Genomic DNA, 17,007 nt, shown 5'->3' with positions numbered 1-17,007 from the left:
CATTTGCATCTGGCCTTGTTGAGATAGTTCTAGGGAAAAAAAAAAAAATTCCTAATAAGCTTTATTTGTGCCCTTCACTTGTACCTGTCATTTTGTACATCTGTGTTACATGAATATCCCAGCAAGCACATTGCTGGCACACAGGGCTGTCGGATCTCTTTCTGTAGTTCATTAGAGCCAACAGAAGAAACCACAATTTGTTTATAAACATTAGGCAAAGCTTTAGGTGAAATCCAGAAAATACCTTACTCATCACAAAGTATTTGTCAAGATCTAGATTCATGAGATGCGGCTGCCATGAAGACTGCGGGGACAGTATTTACATGTTAATACGGCAAACCCTTCACGGTAAACTATGTCAAAACTGTATGGTCCATGCAAAACCAAGCAGGGACAGCTTTAGATCTTAACAGTAGCAGAGTCTTAAAAGATGTACAGAATCTCCAATCTGCTAAGCCACATCCTGTTACTTGCTCAAGCAGGAAAGAAAACAGACTATATCATTCTGGAAAGAGTCTGCTAAAGTAAAGTGAAATTCTTAGTTGAAATCACGTACACATTAGACTAAAAAGCAGAGGTTTCAAGGCACAAGACTTCTAATTTTGTTGCCTCTGCCCAGAGAAACCTGGCCAAATACTGTAAAAAATCAGTGAGGCATTCCTTTACCTTGGAGGCAAATGGATTGATCTTGAGTTAAATAATGGCTTACAAAATCTTTTTCCTGACCTTCTTGTCCAACTGAATCTCTTCAGACCTATAATTGTTTGAAGTCAACTGCAAGGTTTTGAACATGGATAAAAGTCTGTCGTATTACTTCCAATAAACCCAGGAGGCAGGTAATTACTGTGCAGTCCTGAGAACATATGTCTGGTATTACCAGAGGAGTCACCACCATGCCCATCTGCCTCTGAGACACACAAGATGAAAGGGAAAGGACAAGACAGTAGAATAAAAAGCTCAGTTCAAATATGTCAAAAATTACCTTGACCTCTGAAGAGAAGCAGCTGTTCATCTGTCCTCTGAAGAGAACTATCAGTCAGTTGGAGTCACTGAGCAGGGTACAACTGTGCAGGCACTAACATAAGCCCAAATCTCGCTTATCCACTTCTCTCATCTCGAGTAGCACGTTGTCTTGCTCTGTAAGTCTCTCCCACTGGTAGAATGCAACAAAATGAGATGACCTAGTAGAGGTTAGTGGAATTTGAAAATTAGCAGTTAAGGTTTTGATCACCAATTCTTAGTGTTCCATGTGGTGCCATTTTTCCTGCAAGTCTTCAGGGAGCTGTTATAATTTGTATGCCATGCCTAAGGAAATGAGGTAGTGAATTCCTATGGAAAAATATGAGGAAGTAGTTGGTTTCATGGAGTTTGCAACCCCATGTGTCAGAGTTGCATGCCCTGTAACTTCAGGGTGTCATTATTCCTAAAATAAAAAATGAATCTGTGAACTGCAAGATGGTGTGAATTACTTACCAGTGTATGAATTAAGAAATTGATATAATTTCTTATCTATAGATCTTTCCTAGACACACGTTATTACATTGTAGATATCAGTTGAGAGAAATTACTATGGAAATGATTGAGGGAATTCCAAGACTGAGATATAATTTTATTTTTCTTCGAATGGAAAATTGCTCACATCTTGTCCATTTAGACATAGTCAATACACTCCAGCACATCACATTATACCCAACAATGACAGCGCCAAGGACTTAAAAATGAACAACTCTATTATAAGTTAGTGAGTTAATTTACAGAAAAGATTGAGCAGCAAGAAAATTCATAACCAAACCAATGTTTAAATACATTTCTAATACAAGCCAACCATATTAAATTGACCTGTGAGCAGTGCACATAGCTTATCTTTTTTTTCGCTCCTTTTTTACACTCACAATATATGAAGACTTGGTTTAGATGACTTAGGAGTGTCTTATTTTTCTAAGTCACCTGCATAGTTCATTTTTTGATCTAATCTTGTGCAGTACTTAATATCAGGCAGGACAGCAGCAGCCTGACAGGTTTTCCCGACCAAGAGCGGACGGACAGGACACCTGCAGTTTTGGGTGGAGCATGTGTTATGACCACATGGCACCCAGAAAGGTATCTTCGTAAAACAAATAATTTTGAGATCCATAAAATGCTGATGGCCCTCAGCTTCTGTTGACTCTAGTACTCTCAATAACTCAAATCTTGGGAGCTGAAAGGAGAGTGCCCTCTCGCATTGGTCTCCTCTTCAGGACTAGAGGCATCGCGTTTCAAAAAAAACCCCACAATCTTTGAATGGTATGACTGGAGGTTTCTGTGCTGAATTCCTGTCTTGTACAATGCACCATGAAGTTTGCTTTAAAACTTTTTAAAAATACCTTGAAAGCATTATGACTCTGTTTTCTACAGAAAACTGGGATAGATGTTCTAGACAGTCTTGTATGGGATTACATGAGGCTTCTGGGAACAGTGATGAAATCCAGAAATTTTCTCCACAAAACTGGAAATACCAGGAGATCTCAACAGAGAAAACTGAAATATTTATTGCTGCCCTGCCTGTTCCTACTTTGTGTCAATCTTAAGTAATAGAGTTAGTTTTAAAATCAGTCACTGCAATCCATCTTAATAAAAATGTAACTGAAGATCAGGTGTGCTTAGCCTACAAATGACAGGGAAAAAAAGTCCAATAGTAGTTTTGGAACACATTCAGGGATTCTGCTATGTCTTTCCACTGAGATGAAAAATAAATTATATTGTTGAAGCCCTACATGCTATATTTTAAGGGTATCCCTTCACGTGATGGTAACTAAGAACACTGTTTACTATGCACAGATTTACCTATACGTAGCTGTTAGAAGTACACATTTATCAATCAAAATCAGAGACAACATCCAAACTGACCAGACACACTAATCCTCTTTAAACAGTCTAATAAATAAATATAAATACATAAATATTGCAGAACAATAGTATGTTCCTTGCACCAATAGAGATGTATTATTTATCTATTGTCAATAGTAAAATCTTGCTTTTATCTTTAGAAAGGGTATTTTAAATTTCTTACAATACAGCAAAATCTGAAGGTCATTCATAAACTACTGTGACAGGATCCAGCATGTCTGTTACCCTACAAGTACTTACCAAAAGGTTTTTTTAATTTAAATCTTTGGTAACATGAATGCTTCTGGCTTGGGCTGTACCACAGGCACCTGCTGCAAATTAGCACCGTTCACAAAATAACGAGAACATCAAATTTTCTCAGAGCATGAAGTAAAATGAGCTTCAAAAAGAAACAGTCTTTCAGTTTCTCCATGTTTTTTCAGTTTGAAAATATAGTGCATCATACATACAGTTGGGAATACTACCAATCTTAAATTGCAGAATTATCTCAGATTTAAGAGAGTATTTAAATTACATGGAATACTAAGGGGAATTTCTGCTCATCTGCTTTGCCAATATCTACAGATGTATGTACAAAAAAGACAGGAGATGGTTCCTTTAAGCAAAAAATATGCATATATATTCTTGAGCAGCAAGATTAATGTAGTTTAAATATACCTGTAACACTTTCTATCAAATGTTGACACGAACAAGTTCAACATTTTTTGCAACCCTTCTGAGGAATTATTCTCAGGGAGATCTTTAACTGCTGTACCACTCATCACATCCTGTGATACTATTTGTGATGTATTTTATCATGCAATTGTAAAGCACTTAGTCTGGATTACTATTTTTAAACTACCATTTAGCATATTTTAGAAAAGACCTTAATCTCTGACATACAAAAGCTTTTTTGAGCATGTCACAGTTTTAAGGGTAGGTACCCCTTTGATAATCCCTTACCATTTTACAAAATGTAGGGATTTAATATTGCTTTAACTTCTTGTTCAAAAATACACAGTGCACTAAAACTTACAAATACCTGGAAAATTAATTTGACATTGCATTTACAGTATTTTTAATGAGTGCTTCTATGCAGTTACTAGTCAAACGACCCTTCCTCCACCAGAAACAAAAGCTAACCTTATTTTATATGAGATGCTTGCTTTCTGACCTTTAAATAGTTCAACATGGGTTGGCTGTGCCCAAGTAGTAACAAAACCACATACAGATTCAGACAAAAAGATGGAAGCAATGCTGTCTCAAAAATACTAAGTCATGTCATCATGTTTCTCAACAACTCTGTTCTCAGCATTAAAATAAAATTCCAGGAAAACAACAGAGCTGATTTCCTTTTCACAGACCCAGATGCCCATCAGACATGTAAATTCAGTCCTATTCCATATTCCGGTGATCCTTTTAGCTGACAGTGAAATGTCTCACTACAGTATGAGCAGAAGAATGGCTTAAGAGCTTTTGGTAACAAAATGACTTGTTTCCCAAATAAACTGAGATTAAATTTGGACTCCTTTATTTTTCAGAAGACTACCTCTATAAATATCACTGAAATCCTGTTTATTTGCCTGTGGCTGTTTAAATCCTGCTCAGCTGATAGCCTCTAGATAATATAATGCTTTCAAAGTGCTCGTCGTCTTCTTTTTCTTTCACTCTTTGCTCCTCTAAGGTAGACATGAGTTTGTCCCTTTCTTCAATCACTTTCATCACCTCAGTAAAAATTTCATCCTCCTCATTCAGATCCATCTCATCTTTAAGGCTGTCTAAAAGATCACAGAACAAGAGGTTAAAATCCAGATTACTCTGTTAAATGCTTTGCATTTTAACTGTTGGTGTAAAGGTTGAATTAATATTATAGTCAATAACAAATGAAGTCAGTAGCAGTTAATATTTTTCATGTTACAGCTCAGGGAAAATTTCTCCTTCATTTGGGCCATCTAAGGTTGACCATTAAGTTTCCTAATGTCTTAAGTAGATCTTTTAGCAGAACTTGGACTGGAAGGGACAGGAAGAGCACCATGTGTTTATAAAAACATTTAAGCTGGGTTTTAAATTTAGTTTGTAAAAGGTAAAAAGGCCAACCAGGAAATGTAGTACCTAATGGAAAATGGAAAGTATTTTCCAGAAAATGTTATGAAAACTGCTGTCACTTAAAATCCATGTGTTTAGAACACAACAGGATATTTTTGAGTATTCATTGCTATGTAAGCCCCCCTTCTCCCTGCATTCCTCCTCCCCATGCTCTCTTTTCTAATACCAAATGAAAGGACAAGCCCAGGTTGTAATCCCAAGTACCTAAAAGCAGTTCCAAAATACTGCGGTAGCCACTGCTGCCACAGTTAACATAAAAGCAGATAACCTCCTCTGTGTTTAGGTGGTTGAAGAAATTACTTTCCATTGCTGCCCATCATCTCCTGGTAGCTGGATGTTGCTGCCTGCACAGTGCGGTTAGTGGAATTACATGCGCGAGTGCTTCTGACCCAGCTCCGTGTAAAACTAGACAGGTCAGCTTAGCTGTCTTCACTAGAAGCCAAATGAGAAGATCTCACAAGTTGCATTTTGCTGGCCGAGCTGCACTCGCAGAAGAGCATGGGAGGAAGAGCCTCAGCCACTTTGGTCCTTTTTGGAGCAAGCAGGGACTCGTAGGATCATGGTCTATCACTGTGGGCTGCAGCATACGCTCCCCTTTGACTTACCATCAATGGCCATTTTCTCCCTCAGCTTTTGTTCCAACCTGCTTTGGTGGTCCTCCAATTCTAGCTCTTGGGCTCTAAGCACAATAAAAAAAAAATTAAAGAATAAGCTTTTTTTAATAAGGACAGATATGTTAATATTATTTCAACCAAGAGATTCCGTGTTCTGTTTATCCCGGCTTTTCTCCTCACGGACAGCCAAGGCTAAAAGCTTTGCCTGTGCCTGTGCTGCCACAGCAATGCCAGAAGCACCACTACCACGTTTTGCATTGTGGACCAGGTTAAGCTCCCTCATACATCACAACATTTAAGGCTTTAACCAGCTGTACTTCGTTGGTGGCACCCACAATGGGTGGACTGAACACTCCCACACACAAAGACCCTGGCCAAGGACATCTGAAGGGAAAAGAAGAGGTTTGGCCCCTGACAGCATCAGCACAGCTGGGGAGAAATTGGAGGCAGGCAGAGCTGGCGGCTGGGCTGCAGGTCGGCACGCAGGGCAGGGGCTGACTGAGCGATACGGCAATGATAAATGGCAATGAGCAGCCTGCACTGGTGTGAAATCCAGGGGTAAGCAATGACTGCTGCAGCTCTCATCACCTTCCCATATTGCCCAGAAATAGTGGAGAAAATAGCTGAGAGTCACCTCCGCCTGCCTGCTGAGTGTGTTTCCAAGGAGGTGAGGAGAGGGAGCTGCAGCCAATATTGTTTCCATTAACCACAGACAGTGGCATCTGAGACAGTTTTTATTTGCTTGGTGTATCTGCTTGTTTCATCACTGTAGTGAATTCCTAGATCATTTCTCCTATGTCCAATAAAACCTGAGATAAACTTGTCAGACTATTTTTCTTCCACAGGAGAAAGTGCCCCAGTGTTCAGTAACTGCACATTATATAAAGGCAGAACATCTATATGCTATACTGGTTTAGAGTACTGTACGGGATTTAAATAATTGAAACACTCAGAGGGAAGGATGAGGAGGGCTCAACTGAAAAATCTGTGTTCAAAACAGATTGTAGCTATTCTGGGTGCATTTATTCCAAGACAATCTAAAACTGCAGCACGCAGCAAAGTGTTCAGGTGTAACATGAGTACAATTTTCACCTCTCCCCTCCCTATCTTTGGTACTAATGCTTGTCCTTACTTACATAATGAGGAGCTGAGACTCATAACGCATTAATTTATTCTTCTCCAGGACCAGCTCAAACCATTCATGTAGCATCTGAGTTTCATCCTTTGTGCTTGAATCTGTTTAAAATAGTAGAGTTAAGTATGCAGCATCGGCTTTCCTTCCAATGCTCTTACAACTGAAGTTCATATTAAATAGTCCTCATTTTTAAGCCTTGATGAGTCCAAATGGAGGTGGGGTTTTTTGCTTATGTAACTTACATCAGTAATGTCTGCATATGACATTCTTGTCTACATTTGTTTGAATATTGTAGTTCATTACAGATAAGATGCGCTAGATTTAAAACCATTTTTGTTTTGGAAGTTTTTTTTCTTTCAAATGATCATATAGACTTTTTTAATGGGAACTTTTTCTTTCTTTTAGTTCTGCCTTTGATAACAAGTTTCTCTGTTGATACTGGACTCCAGCAGCTGAACTGTATGCATAATTGGCAAGCCCATTAACACAATCAGACTTTAGGATGTACACGCTGGCAAGCATCAACTTAGCCCCTGCTTGCAGTGGGCATCAGATGCACAATAACATCCTCTACAAATTTCCATTCATTTGCCAACTGGCCTCTAAATCTACATATGCTTTGAATGACAGGAAAGGCTGTGGGACATGACAAATCTATGATTACTGGGTGGTAGGCACTATGCAGACACGAAACATGAGATGGTCTCTCTCCCAGAATGCTCACGGCTTGACTCTGCCTTGCTGAAGAGGAGGATCGATTTCTCTTTCATCAGGTGAGGGCCTTTGCTGCTCCTAAAATGCTGTCTGTCCAAAAATCCTTGGCAAAGAACCACCCCTGGGTGTTTTCAGTGGCAAGTCGGAGCACATATATATTTATTTTCCTTGCTGTCACTTTCGACACACTCATCACTTCACATTTTCCATTCATTTTCTTCACAGAACAACACCAGCCCACTACCCTTCAGCAGAAGCGCAGCAGCAGCAGCGCTGCCAACACGTGTCCCACAACATCCGCTCTGCCCACCCACCCTCCGTCGCTGCGTAACAGTGACCACTTGCAGGAGGCAAATATCTTACACTACCCCAGGCTGAGGCAACGGTTCAGGTGATACCTCGTTCAGAAGCACAAAACCAACAGCCAGCCCATGCTCCTGCCTCAGCACGTGGTGGTTACACACCCACCATGGGACAGGCAGAGCTGGGACAAAGCAAAAGGAGGTGCCGCTGGCAGGTAGGGCAACGCAGTGCTCCTCTCCTCAGTCCTTACATCACGCTGCTAGACAACCAGGCATCAAATCCCCATGAACCAGCCTGGCTATTTTCTGTGGATGGAGACTTACACGATTGCTCCTGTTTTAAGAGGACTTCACCTTTACTTCAGATGACTGAGAGCACTGAAATTTAAGCCCAAAGGTCTCAGGTTCAAGCTCTAGAGATGAGAGTCACAAGAGTATCATTAAACTAGGTTACTGAGTGGAGAAATAGCCGGAGTCCTGCACAGGTCGGCAGCATTTTGGATGCTTTTCTGTTGTCATTTTGAAACGCGCTTTGTCCTCGGCCCCAGGAATTACCATCTTGCCTCTGTTGCTTCAGTTGTCCCTCATTTTAGTGACAAAGTAGATGTGACTCGATCGAAGAACAGCAGTTTGTAGACCGTCTCCTGTGGGCAGTAATGATCTCGCCCAATGCAGCCCTTTAGCAACCTTCCTGAGCAGGAGGGAAATCGCTGTGTTTGAGATGGGTGCCCATTTACATGCCTTCATCAGGCACTGTCACCCAGAGAGCCTGGGTCACCTCCTGCCAGCGTCAGAGGAATTACATGGGCCCCCAGGCCAGGGACAGGAGTCACACTGGTTTGGGCGCATGTCTGTGTTTTCTCATCAGGATTTGACCCCAATCAAGGGTTACCATGAAACAGGAAGATAAAACAGCAGGAAAGGGCAAAGAAATCTGCCTGATTCCATTAAATCTTGGCAGTAATGGATTCGTTCCTGTGGGATCCTGAGGTCAGCAAGCAGTGATAAAAAAAACCCCCATCTTCTCAGAGTGACTGCCGGAGCAGTTCTCACTGGGACATGTCAATGGTAACTTCTCACAGATTCAATGCAGGGATGTCACATTTGTATGCAGAACCTCAGGTCTTCATATGCCACCATCAGAAGTTATCATCAAAATTTGATTTATCTTACTGTCAGTCAAAACACTGCAACTGCGGATATGCGTATGTCCTGAACACACACAGAGGGTTACTATGTCTTGTTTGCCATTTTCTTGATAAGGCAAAAATATTCTTTTTTTTTAATGTTTCCTCTTTACACTCTAAAATCTCTATATCTCTAACAGAAGACTGTGTATCCTAGGTTGATTGAGGTAGGCAAAGAGTAACGCGCTTTGTAAAAATGCAACTCGTTTTAGCAGAAACCTCAGTGCAAGCTGAAATTAAAATAGCCCTTGTTTTTTCTCCTTTTCATCCCACAGAATGCCCCCCAAGAGTCCCCAGGGACCATTTTTTCCCTGAGCTTTTCAAATGTTTGCTAATATTATAATAATGTTAATAGTTATTTAAGTCCGATGGAGTGCTTTATGCCTTCCAAGGGCAGAACAAGCCAACGAAGTATTTTGCATGACGCAACACGACAGATCTGTTTAAAGGTTAGAGGGAAAACAGCTTTTGAGTTTGTTTTGTGAGCCTGTTTGTTTTTTTTTTTCTTACAGGATTGCTAAAGCAAAACTTTCCTCCTGGTTTACCTAAGTCTCCTTTAACCTAGATCCCATCTGAAAGTCAGATATTCTTCTAAGTACATTGTGGCTGTTTCTATATTCTTCACTTTTGGGGGAATGACAGACTGCGGAGGAGCATTTACTGAACACTGTTCTCAAAACTTCAACCTTTTGTTTTCCAGAGTAATGCTAACGCTGTTCCTCCATACAGCAGTCACACAGAAAGGGGGTTTGGCCAGTTTGCTCCTTTTTAGGAACAGCTAAACCTCATATTCCTTATTCCCACAGCTTTTCAACGGATCTCTATTAACTCTGTTGTAAGGTCTGAGAAGCCTTGGATATACTCCTTCCGAAATTAAAAACTAGCTGCAACTTGTGCAGATATTTGTTCACCTTCCAAAACATGAAGAGATTTGTTAATGTTCTCTCAACACAGATTTTCGTCTTTATCATCATTCTTCATCATTTGTTTAGTCAGCTGATCAGTTATGCTAATTTCAGGGGAAAACATGTTTTGAGATTTTTATTTCCGTATTTTCTTGTAGGCAGAAGATCTCAATAAGCCTCCACAAATGTCAGTGGAAAACAAAGTGATGGTACATCACTGATTTATTATTTGGTATTTCGAACCAGAATAAAGGGAATAACGGGCATGAAAAATTATTCATAGGACTGATATTATGTCTTTTTTTAAATGCATGAATTGTTGTCACTACAATTAGAAGATCGTCGAAGCCTCATTTTGCTCATCAGTCTTTATGGCAGTCATTTCACACCCACACATGTTCTCTTCTAATTCAGTTGAGGAGCTAATGAATAACTCCCCCTAACAAAGGGGCCATTCATCCCAGGCTTGCAGAATTATTAGAGGAGAGTTGCGTAAATGTCACTGAAGACTAGTGTTTGCAGCCCTGTCTCTAAATTTGGTTATTCACAACCTTTGCTGCTCAATATTATTGCTGAACTGTGATCGTTTTCTAATTACCTTAATAATACCTATTAAATCACTTGAATTACATAAGCGCAGACCTGCTTAAATACAACTTAACCTAATAAACACTGGTCATTCATTAAACAATAATGCTCATTATTTTTAAGAAGGTTGAACGGAATATTAAACTCACTGATTCCTGCATCATTACACATACATTATTACAAGCAACAAAGCACTCCCATTTTGTTTGGGAAACTTACAGCTTCATGGTTTTGCACCAAAAGAATTATTGAGACACAGTAACATCCTACATTTCAGTATCTGCCCTATTTGTAACTGGCCACCTACACACAAACAATCAACAGGGATAAAAAAAATAGTACTTTCACCTTAATGAGGGCAATCCAATTACTAAGGATGGGAAGAGAATGAGAAGCATCAATCTCTTGGCAGACAGCCTTCTTTAGGAAATGTGATTGTCAAAACAGCAAAAACAAGAAGTGGCTCTAGGCCATTTATTCTGGTATTCAGTGTCCATCCCAAGAGCTAGAAGCTCTTATCCCCTATATTTTTGATGTTTCTAAAAAACAACCACCCTTATACAACTCAGCAGTAAAGAAAAAAGGTAACACTCCAAATTCTCAAAGTCTTTTTAACAGACTTTCTCACAGGTGGTAGGATGGGGGCCATTTGATAAAAGGTTATGTTTTCATTTAAGAAAAAATATTCTAGCCTTTTAAATAACATTTGAAATAGGTTGACACTATGAAATATAGGAAATTAGTTAATAAATATGAAAGGTTGGGCAAATGCTCTCTTGCTGAACTGATTAGTTCAGTGTTGGAATAGGGAAGATAACTGCTAAGAAATATGGCATTAAAAAAGCCATCATGTAGAGACAGTGCTGGGCTGCCTAGCTAAGACAACAACAAGATCAGATGCCAAAACACATCCAGGTTTTCAGTGTTGTGCAACTGCCTGTCATGGAAAGCACGAGGTTCAGCTTTCTGAAACAGAGGTAAATAAAGACAGGTTTGCAATCGGGCTGTCAGCTCCTATCAGCACAGAACCACAGCCCGCTCTGAAGTCCCTTACACACGTGATCCACACCCTCATCCCCGTTTTGAGCCTGGCAGGAGCCCGCAGATGTCCCATCCCTCTGCAGAAGCTCTCCCCAGCTTCCCCCATGAGCACTGGGGAGCACTGCTCAGACCCGGCTGGCAGGAGGACGCCGCAGTCCGGGGTGCTTGGGACTTGTTGGTTCAGGCCAGCGAAAGCCTGTCCTCCAACTGGGGCCAGGACAACATCCCTGTTATCTTCCACCCAGTGGCCAAGCAGTTCAGGGCTGCGTGCCTGTGTGCTGCTGTCACCGTAGCGTGGCCACCGGCTCTCATCGTGTTAATGGCGTTTCACACTCCGGGAGAAGTCATTAAGGACTCTGTTACTAGGCACGGGTGCTGCTGACTTGGTAACCGAGATACAGCTCCTGGAAACCGCACTGGTTCCCTCCAGAAGATGAAATTAAGCTCAGGATGGGATTTTTAAAAAATGGGGAGGGGGAAAATGTAGATTCAGGTTCAATAGCAAGGCAAATAATTCCACATCTGTGATAGCCGTCAGAAACTTACAGCATTCAGTGTAAAGGTGCATGAGTTAACAGAGTTTGACCAAAAAGGTAAGCAATTTGTTCTTCCAGTTACTCTTCCATTTCAGATTTTGCACTTAGCTCTTTCTATGGCAATCATTAAAAACCCTCTGGCTTTTAAAAAGGTTAAAAAAACACCACCAAACAAACACTGATTCATTTACCCGATTCTCCTCTTAGTTCTCTTTCCAGTTCAACACCAAAAATCTCCAGAGCTCTTTGTCTTTCCTCCAATTCTTCTAGTTGCCGCTGGACAGCCTGCAAAATTGCAATGATATAAAAGCTATAGCAATAGCTTAAAAATTCAGAGACAAAAGATGGTCTCAGTGGTTAGAGAAACACCTTGAAAAGGGCTCAGAGGAGCCATGGGATTTGCAAACTCACTGAGGACACCAGGCGCCTAAGCAAATTAATAATTCCACTAGGTATCTATCCACATTTTTATGTGGGTAAACATCATAGGTGCTAAAAAACCCTCAGTTTTTCTGAACTTGAGCTCTCCCATTGTAAAACAGAGACCACAACGTTTCTATGTCTCACAAGGTATGAGAAGTCAATACCTCACACATTCAGAGACACATATTCTGAGATGCTACATGAATAAAGCCCATATAAATACTGAAGCAAAGCTGGAAAGCTTTGCTATTTTGTTGTCCATGGGATTTTGTTTTGCTTTTATATTTCACAAGCTTTTGACACAGGGAGGAAAGGATCTAATGGCTAAGAAGTGATAATTCAGTGGTACTTCAGGAAGGACTTCAGCATTCACTGGTCCATCCCCTTTTAAATAAAATTTTCAGAGGTGCCATGTGGATAACAGGCATGAAACACCTTAAAAGGTTGAATCGTCAAAAAGAGATGCTCGGCAGTTCCCATTTCGGGCTGTGTTAGGACATACCAAGCCAAGCCCTCAGGAACAGCCTAACAAATGTGAAAGATGGTTCCGAAAGTTTGGACTTGATTATTTCCACAAAGCAGTAAAATAAGAGAAGGCATGTATGTGTCTAATTTTACCTTGAGATAATTTACAATTCTCAGACAAAACTATAACATAGTTGCTCTTTGGATTAAATAAGATACTATTCTTCTTTCCCATGGGTTTTATTCTGTCACAGATTTTATAGTGATGGGTAGATAATTAGCATTTTCTAAAATCCACTCTCTGGTTCAAACAAAAAATTTCTTTCCTTTTTAGTAATGCTTTTTGCAAAAGCAGTGATGTCTACAAAAATGGAGATTTCAGGTTCACATCTGAAAAACGACTTATTGGTTTTCTTTTTTAATGCGATTTTGGTCCAGAAATAGCAAGTGGAAGCTCCATCCAAAATTGTCCACCTGCTATAGTAATACAACAGAAGATTATGGACAATTCTGCCTTCAAAAAGCCTGCTCTCCTCACTACAATGTCTTGACTACTATTACAACCTGAATTAAAGAGATTAAATCTAGCTTGGGTTTCTCTGTCCTGTGCTACAGTACAGGCACACACAAAAACTGCTAATGGCCACATGAGCCATTAAGTTTTATAAATATATATAAATATATACATGCATATAGATAGGTATGTGTCGTGAGTGAAACAGAACAACCTGAAAATTTTGACACATGAGAGAACCCAGTCTGAGATTAAGTCATGCAGAAGTGCATTCCCGAATCTTCGAACTGTAACTGGAAATAATAAAACATTAGCAGAGGCCTGAGATTTTTCCAGCATTTTCCAAAGAGTGGGGCCTGTACAAAGTGAAGTGACTTTGCATCATTAAGAAAGAATATGGTTCACTTTCACTGTTATGGCAGAGAGAGAACAAGACCTGTTACTGTATTTTCATACTCTCCTGTAGTACATAAGAGTGACATCCGAGTTTATTACATTCTCAGGGGCTGACGCTATTTCCCCTTTCTATTTCTTTCCCTCTTGCTCAGTGTATTCTTCTGTTCCTTCCAGTCACTATCCCTCTTGTTCTTTATACACAACTATAAAATTCAGCTCATGTCCTGGGGCACATGTGGATTTGCCACATATAGAGATGCAAGGCCCTGCCACACACATCTTCCTGCTCCTGATGCTTTGGGTGGACTTCGCCGCAGAAGGCAGTGAGCTGCATGAGGAGCGAGGGGAGGTGCAGACCCCACACGGGGTACCCCCATCCTGGCTAGTCGCTCTTGGGAGACAAACGGGACATCTGCAAACTACGTTTTCACCTGTGCTTTGTGAAGCCTCTTCAGCTCCTCTTGTTTAATCAATTGCTTTGTCTCCTTCTCCAGCTTTTTTCTCCTTCTGAGAGTTCTTTTTGCCTATGAAAGAGAGAGAGGGGGAAAAACAAAAACAGGCAAGCCAAGCATAAGTATGCCATTACTGGTTTCCACAAGCCTTCCCCAGAATCACAGAACCATTGAGGTTGCGAGAGATCTCTGGAGATCATCTAACCTGAGTCCCCTGCCCAAAGCAAGGTGAGCTACTGCAGGGTGCCTCAGGCAGCCTAACTGGAATGAAAATGTTCGTGTAGGAATACTTCCATGCATTCGCCTACATGTCTGAAATATTACAAACTCTTATTGTGAGTATGAACTGTCTCTATCAATAAAAGATGGCTGGATCATGAAGCTGACCACGTACATCATACCACTATACATGGCTGCAGTGGATATCACCATGATCAGGGAGGAAACCAGCCACAGGGAGTAGGAAGCTCCAGTTTAATGAAACTCAACCCATTTCTACTGCTACAGCTGCTAAGTAGTAAAATTCACTTTAGATCGCTTGTAACACGGTAAGAGGGATGCACCCAAAAGAAACAGCCACCGCAGAGCCCTACCTGAAGCCCTATGGAACCTTCCCCAGTGCCATTTCTCTACTGCATTACAGAGGTTTTTGGCTTTCCCCGGGGCTCCCGTCGCTGCTGCCGGGAAAGCGTGGCAGCGCGGGCTGCGGGGCTGGCGAGGGCTCCGCCTGCGCTTGCTCCGGCTTGCCCCTGACCCCAGCTCTCTAGAAGTGCTGCAAGGCTGTAGTTTTCCCATTTTGGAGGAGACAGAATATACGAGGATTATAGACAAGATAATTAAAATAAAAGTCAGGAAGCCGCTGAACTTTTTCCCACCGAGTTTTCCCAAAGAAAAATGGTGATACTGGCAAAATAGCAGCCAGAGCCGGCATGGAAAGAGGTGCTAGGAGGCAGCTGAGAGAGACAAGGTGAGCGGCGAACGTCCATCACAACTGAGTCACTGCTGACGCCCGTGTGTGACAGCTGCTCAGTCACCCTGTTTGTGGCAGCTGCCCCGGCAGCGCTGCCTCTCCCGCCTGCTCCTGCCTGTCCTGCCGCTGCGGAGCTGCTCCTATCCAGTTTTCTCCCACGTCTCCTTTCTTTTCTCCATTTTGTTTAAATTTTGCTGAATTCACCATAGGTTGTCTTTCCTGTGACAGGAAAGACGAATTATGAATTCTGACCTCTCAGCACATCCTGACACAGACACTGGCGGGATGTGCTGCCACACGCTGCTGCGCTTCTGCCTCCTGGCGCTCTGGTTCCTCCGGAGCTGCGCAACTGGGTTTCCATTCAAAGCCCCACTTTGCTTTCAGCTTGGCTCTTTTTTCAGTGTACTGGGCAGCCTCCTGTTTGCTTACCCCCTTTTTTTTTTTTCTCTCCCTTCAAAGGCAACAAATCAAAAGGTCACCTGATACTATTAATTCCACTTACTGATATTCCTTCCACAGGAAACAGGTAAACAAATTTCTGATGAGCTATGCAGGAAATAAAAGCTCAGTTTCTTCAAATCAGAGCTGGGTATCAAGAGTTCACTCGTGCTTTAACCCCACCACTCCTGCTAGTAGCCACAGGAGCCAGGTTTGGGCTCGGAGACCCCCATGTGCAGCCGAGTTCTTTCAGCATGTAGGGCCTGGGTGCGACTTCGTGGCTCACGCAGTCGTGCTGATTAGGATAAACACAGCATTTCCCACACAACCTGCCTGTAGCGCCTCTGAAATGAAGTTCTTATTACCCCAAGGGAAATCTGCATCTGTTTGGTTTAATTTTTTCAATAGTTTGCTTGTTGGGCTACATATTAAAGCCACTTAAGAATGCAGCTTCAAAGTGGTTTCAGTGAAACATGTCTGTTTGTCAAATTAAGACCTCCTCTGTCAGTGCTGGTGTAACCTGGGGGAATTAAAGATCCAAAGATGAAATTTTTATGTTCATCTGTCTTAAAGAATTCTAATGTATTTTCTCTCCATGACTTGTAACCTCCACTGATAAAACATTCCAGTCCCCATTTTGAGAATCTGCTGTGTGTTTTAGATCAAAATCACTTGATGAATCTTAAATACAGTCCAACTGAGGAAATATCGTTGTTTCCAAGTCAAGGTTACCTTGTCTATTGCTGAAGGCTTGGATTCAAATTCATCACCAGAGGAAGAAGTAGAATACTCAGCTTGTTGTCTGACAGGTAGGTGTGCACATCCTAAAATGCAGGAACAAAATAGTCAGTGAAGCAAAAAATACTGTTCTTTAACTTACACAGACACTTTGCACCTGCCCTGAGTTCTAATCAGCACATACAGCGATTTGGAAATTTGGTTGATGGCATTAATTAAATTTTTGATCCGTGTCAAAAACTCTGAGTATTTTTCTTTTTTTTTTCTTTTTTTTTTTTCCCCAGGTATTACACACAAATAAATTAATTCTTTGAACACCCTGCATGTAGCATGCTGTTCTGAACTCACTCAGTGTTCATTAAAATGTATATCTGAAGTTAGCCATATTACTCAAATGATTGTATAAGGCTCACTATAGAGTGTAATTGAATGCAAAAAGTCTGAGCCAGCTCTTAAACAAATTACCCTTATGTGGCTTGTAGCATCTGGCACCCATTTTTACTACATGACATCTGCTCAGTGTAAAATAGTTGGCGTCAGAATGTCTGGTCATATAAAAAAATCACAAATGTAATCAGAAGCAAATGGACTAAGAGAACAAGGCTTTATCACACAGCC

At 41.1% G+C, this 17,007-nt stretch overlaps 1 protein-coding gene across 1 annotated transcript in view; it reads right to left on the bottom strand.

Annotated features, from left to right (window-relative positions):
• Nucleotides 1-4,227: 4,227 nt before the first annotated feature.
• The window catches only part of MICAL2 (microtubule associated monooxygenase, calponin and LIM domain containing 2), a 131,200-nt gene continuing 118,420 nt past the window's right edge, over nucleotides 4,228-17,007 (bottom strand). The window contains exons 31-36 of the mRNA XM_065635408.1: nucleotides 16,384-16,475; nucleotides 14,223-14,315; nucleotides 12,185-12,278; nucleotides 6,722-6,821; nucleotides 5,577-5,650; nucleotides 4,228-4,643 (exon numbers count right to left, since the gene is read on the bottom strand). Coding sequence (XP_065491480.1) covers nucleotides 4,459-4,643; nucleotides 5,577-5,650; nucleotides 6,722-6,821; nucleotides 12,185-12,278; nucleotides 14,223-14,315; nucleotides 16,384-16,475 — 638 coding nt within the window. The 3' untranslated portion in view covers nucleotides 4,228-4,458. The remainder of the gene's footprint in view (nucleotides 4,644-5,576; nucleotides 5,651-6,721; nucleotides 6,822-12,184; nucleotides 12,279-14,222; nucleotides 14,316-16,383; nucleotides 16,476-17,007) is intronic.

The sequence above is a fragment of the Caloenas nicobarica genome, chromosome 5 (genome assembly GCF_036013445.1).
Source record: "Caloenas nicobarica isolate bCalNic1 chromosome 5, bCalNic1.hap1, whole genome shotgun sequence".
In the NCBI taxonomy this organism is placed as follows: Eukaryota; Metazoa; Chordata; class Aves; order Columbiformes; family Columbidae; genus Caloenas; species Caloenas nicobarica.
The sequence above is the reverse complement of the archived record's forward strand: the minus strand, read 5'-3'. Positions and strand labels throughout refer to the sequence as shown.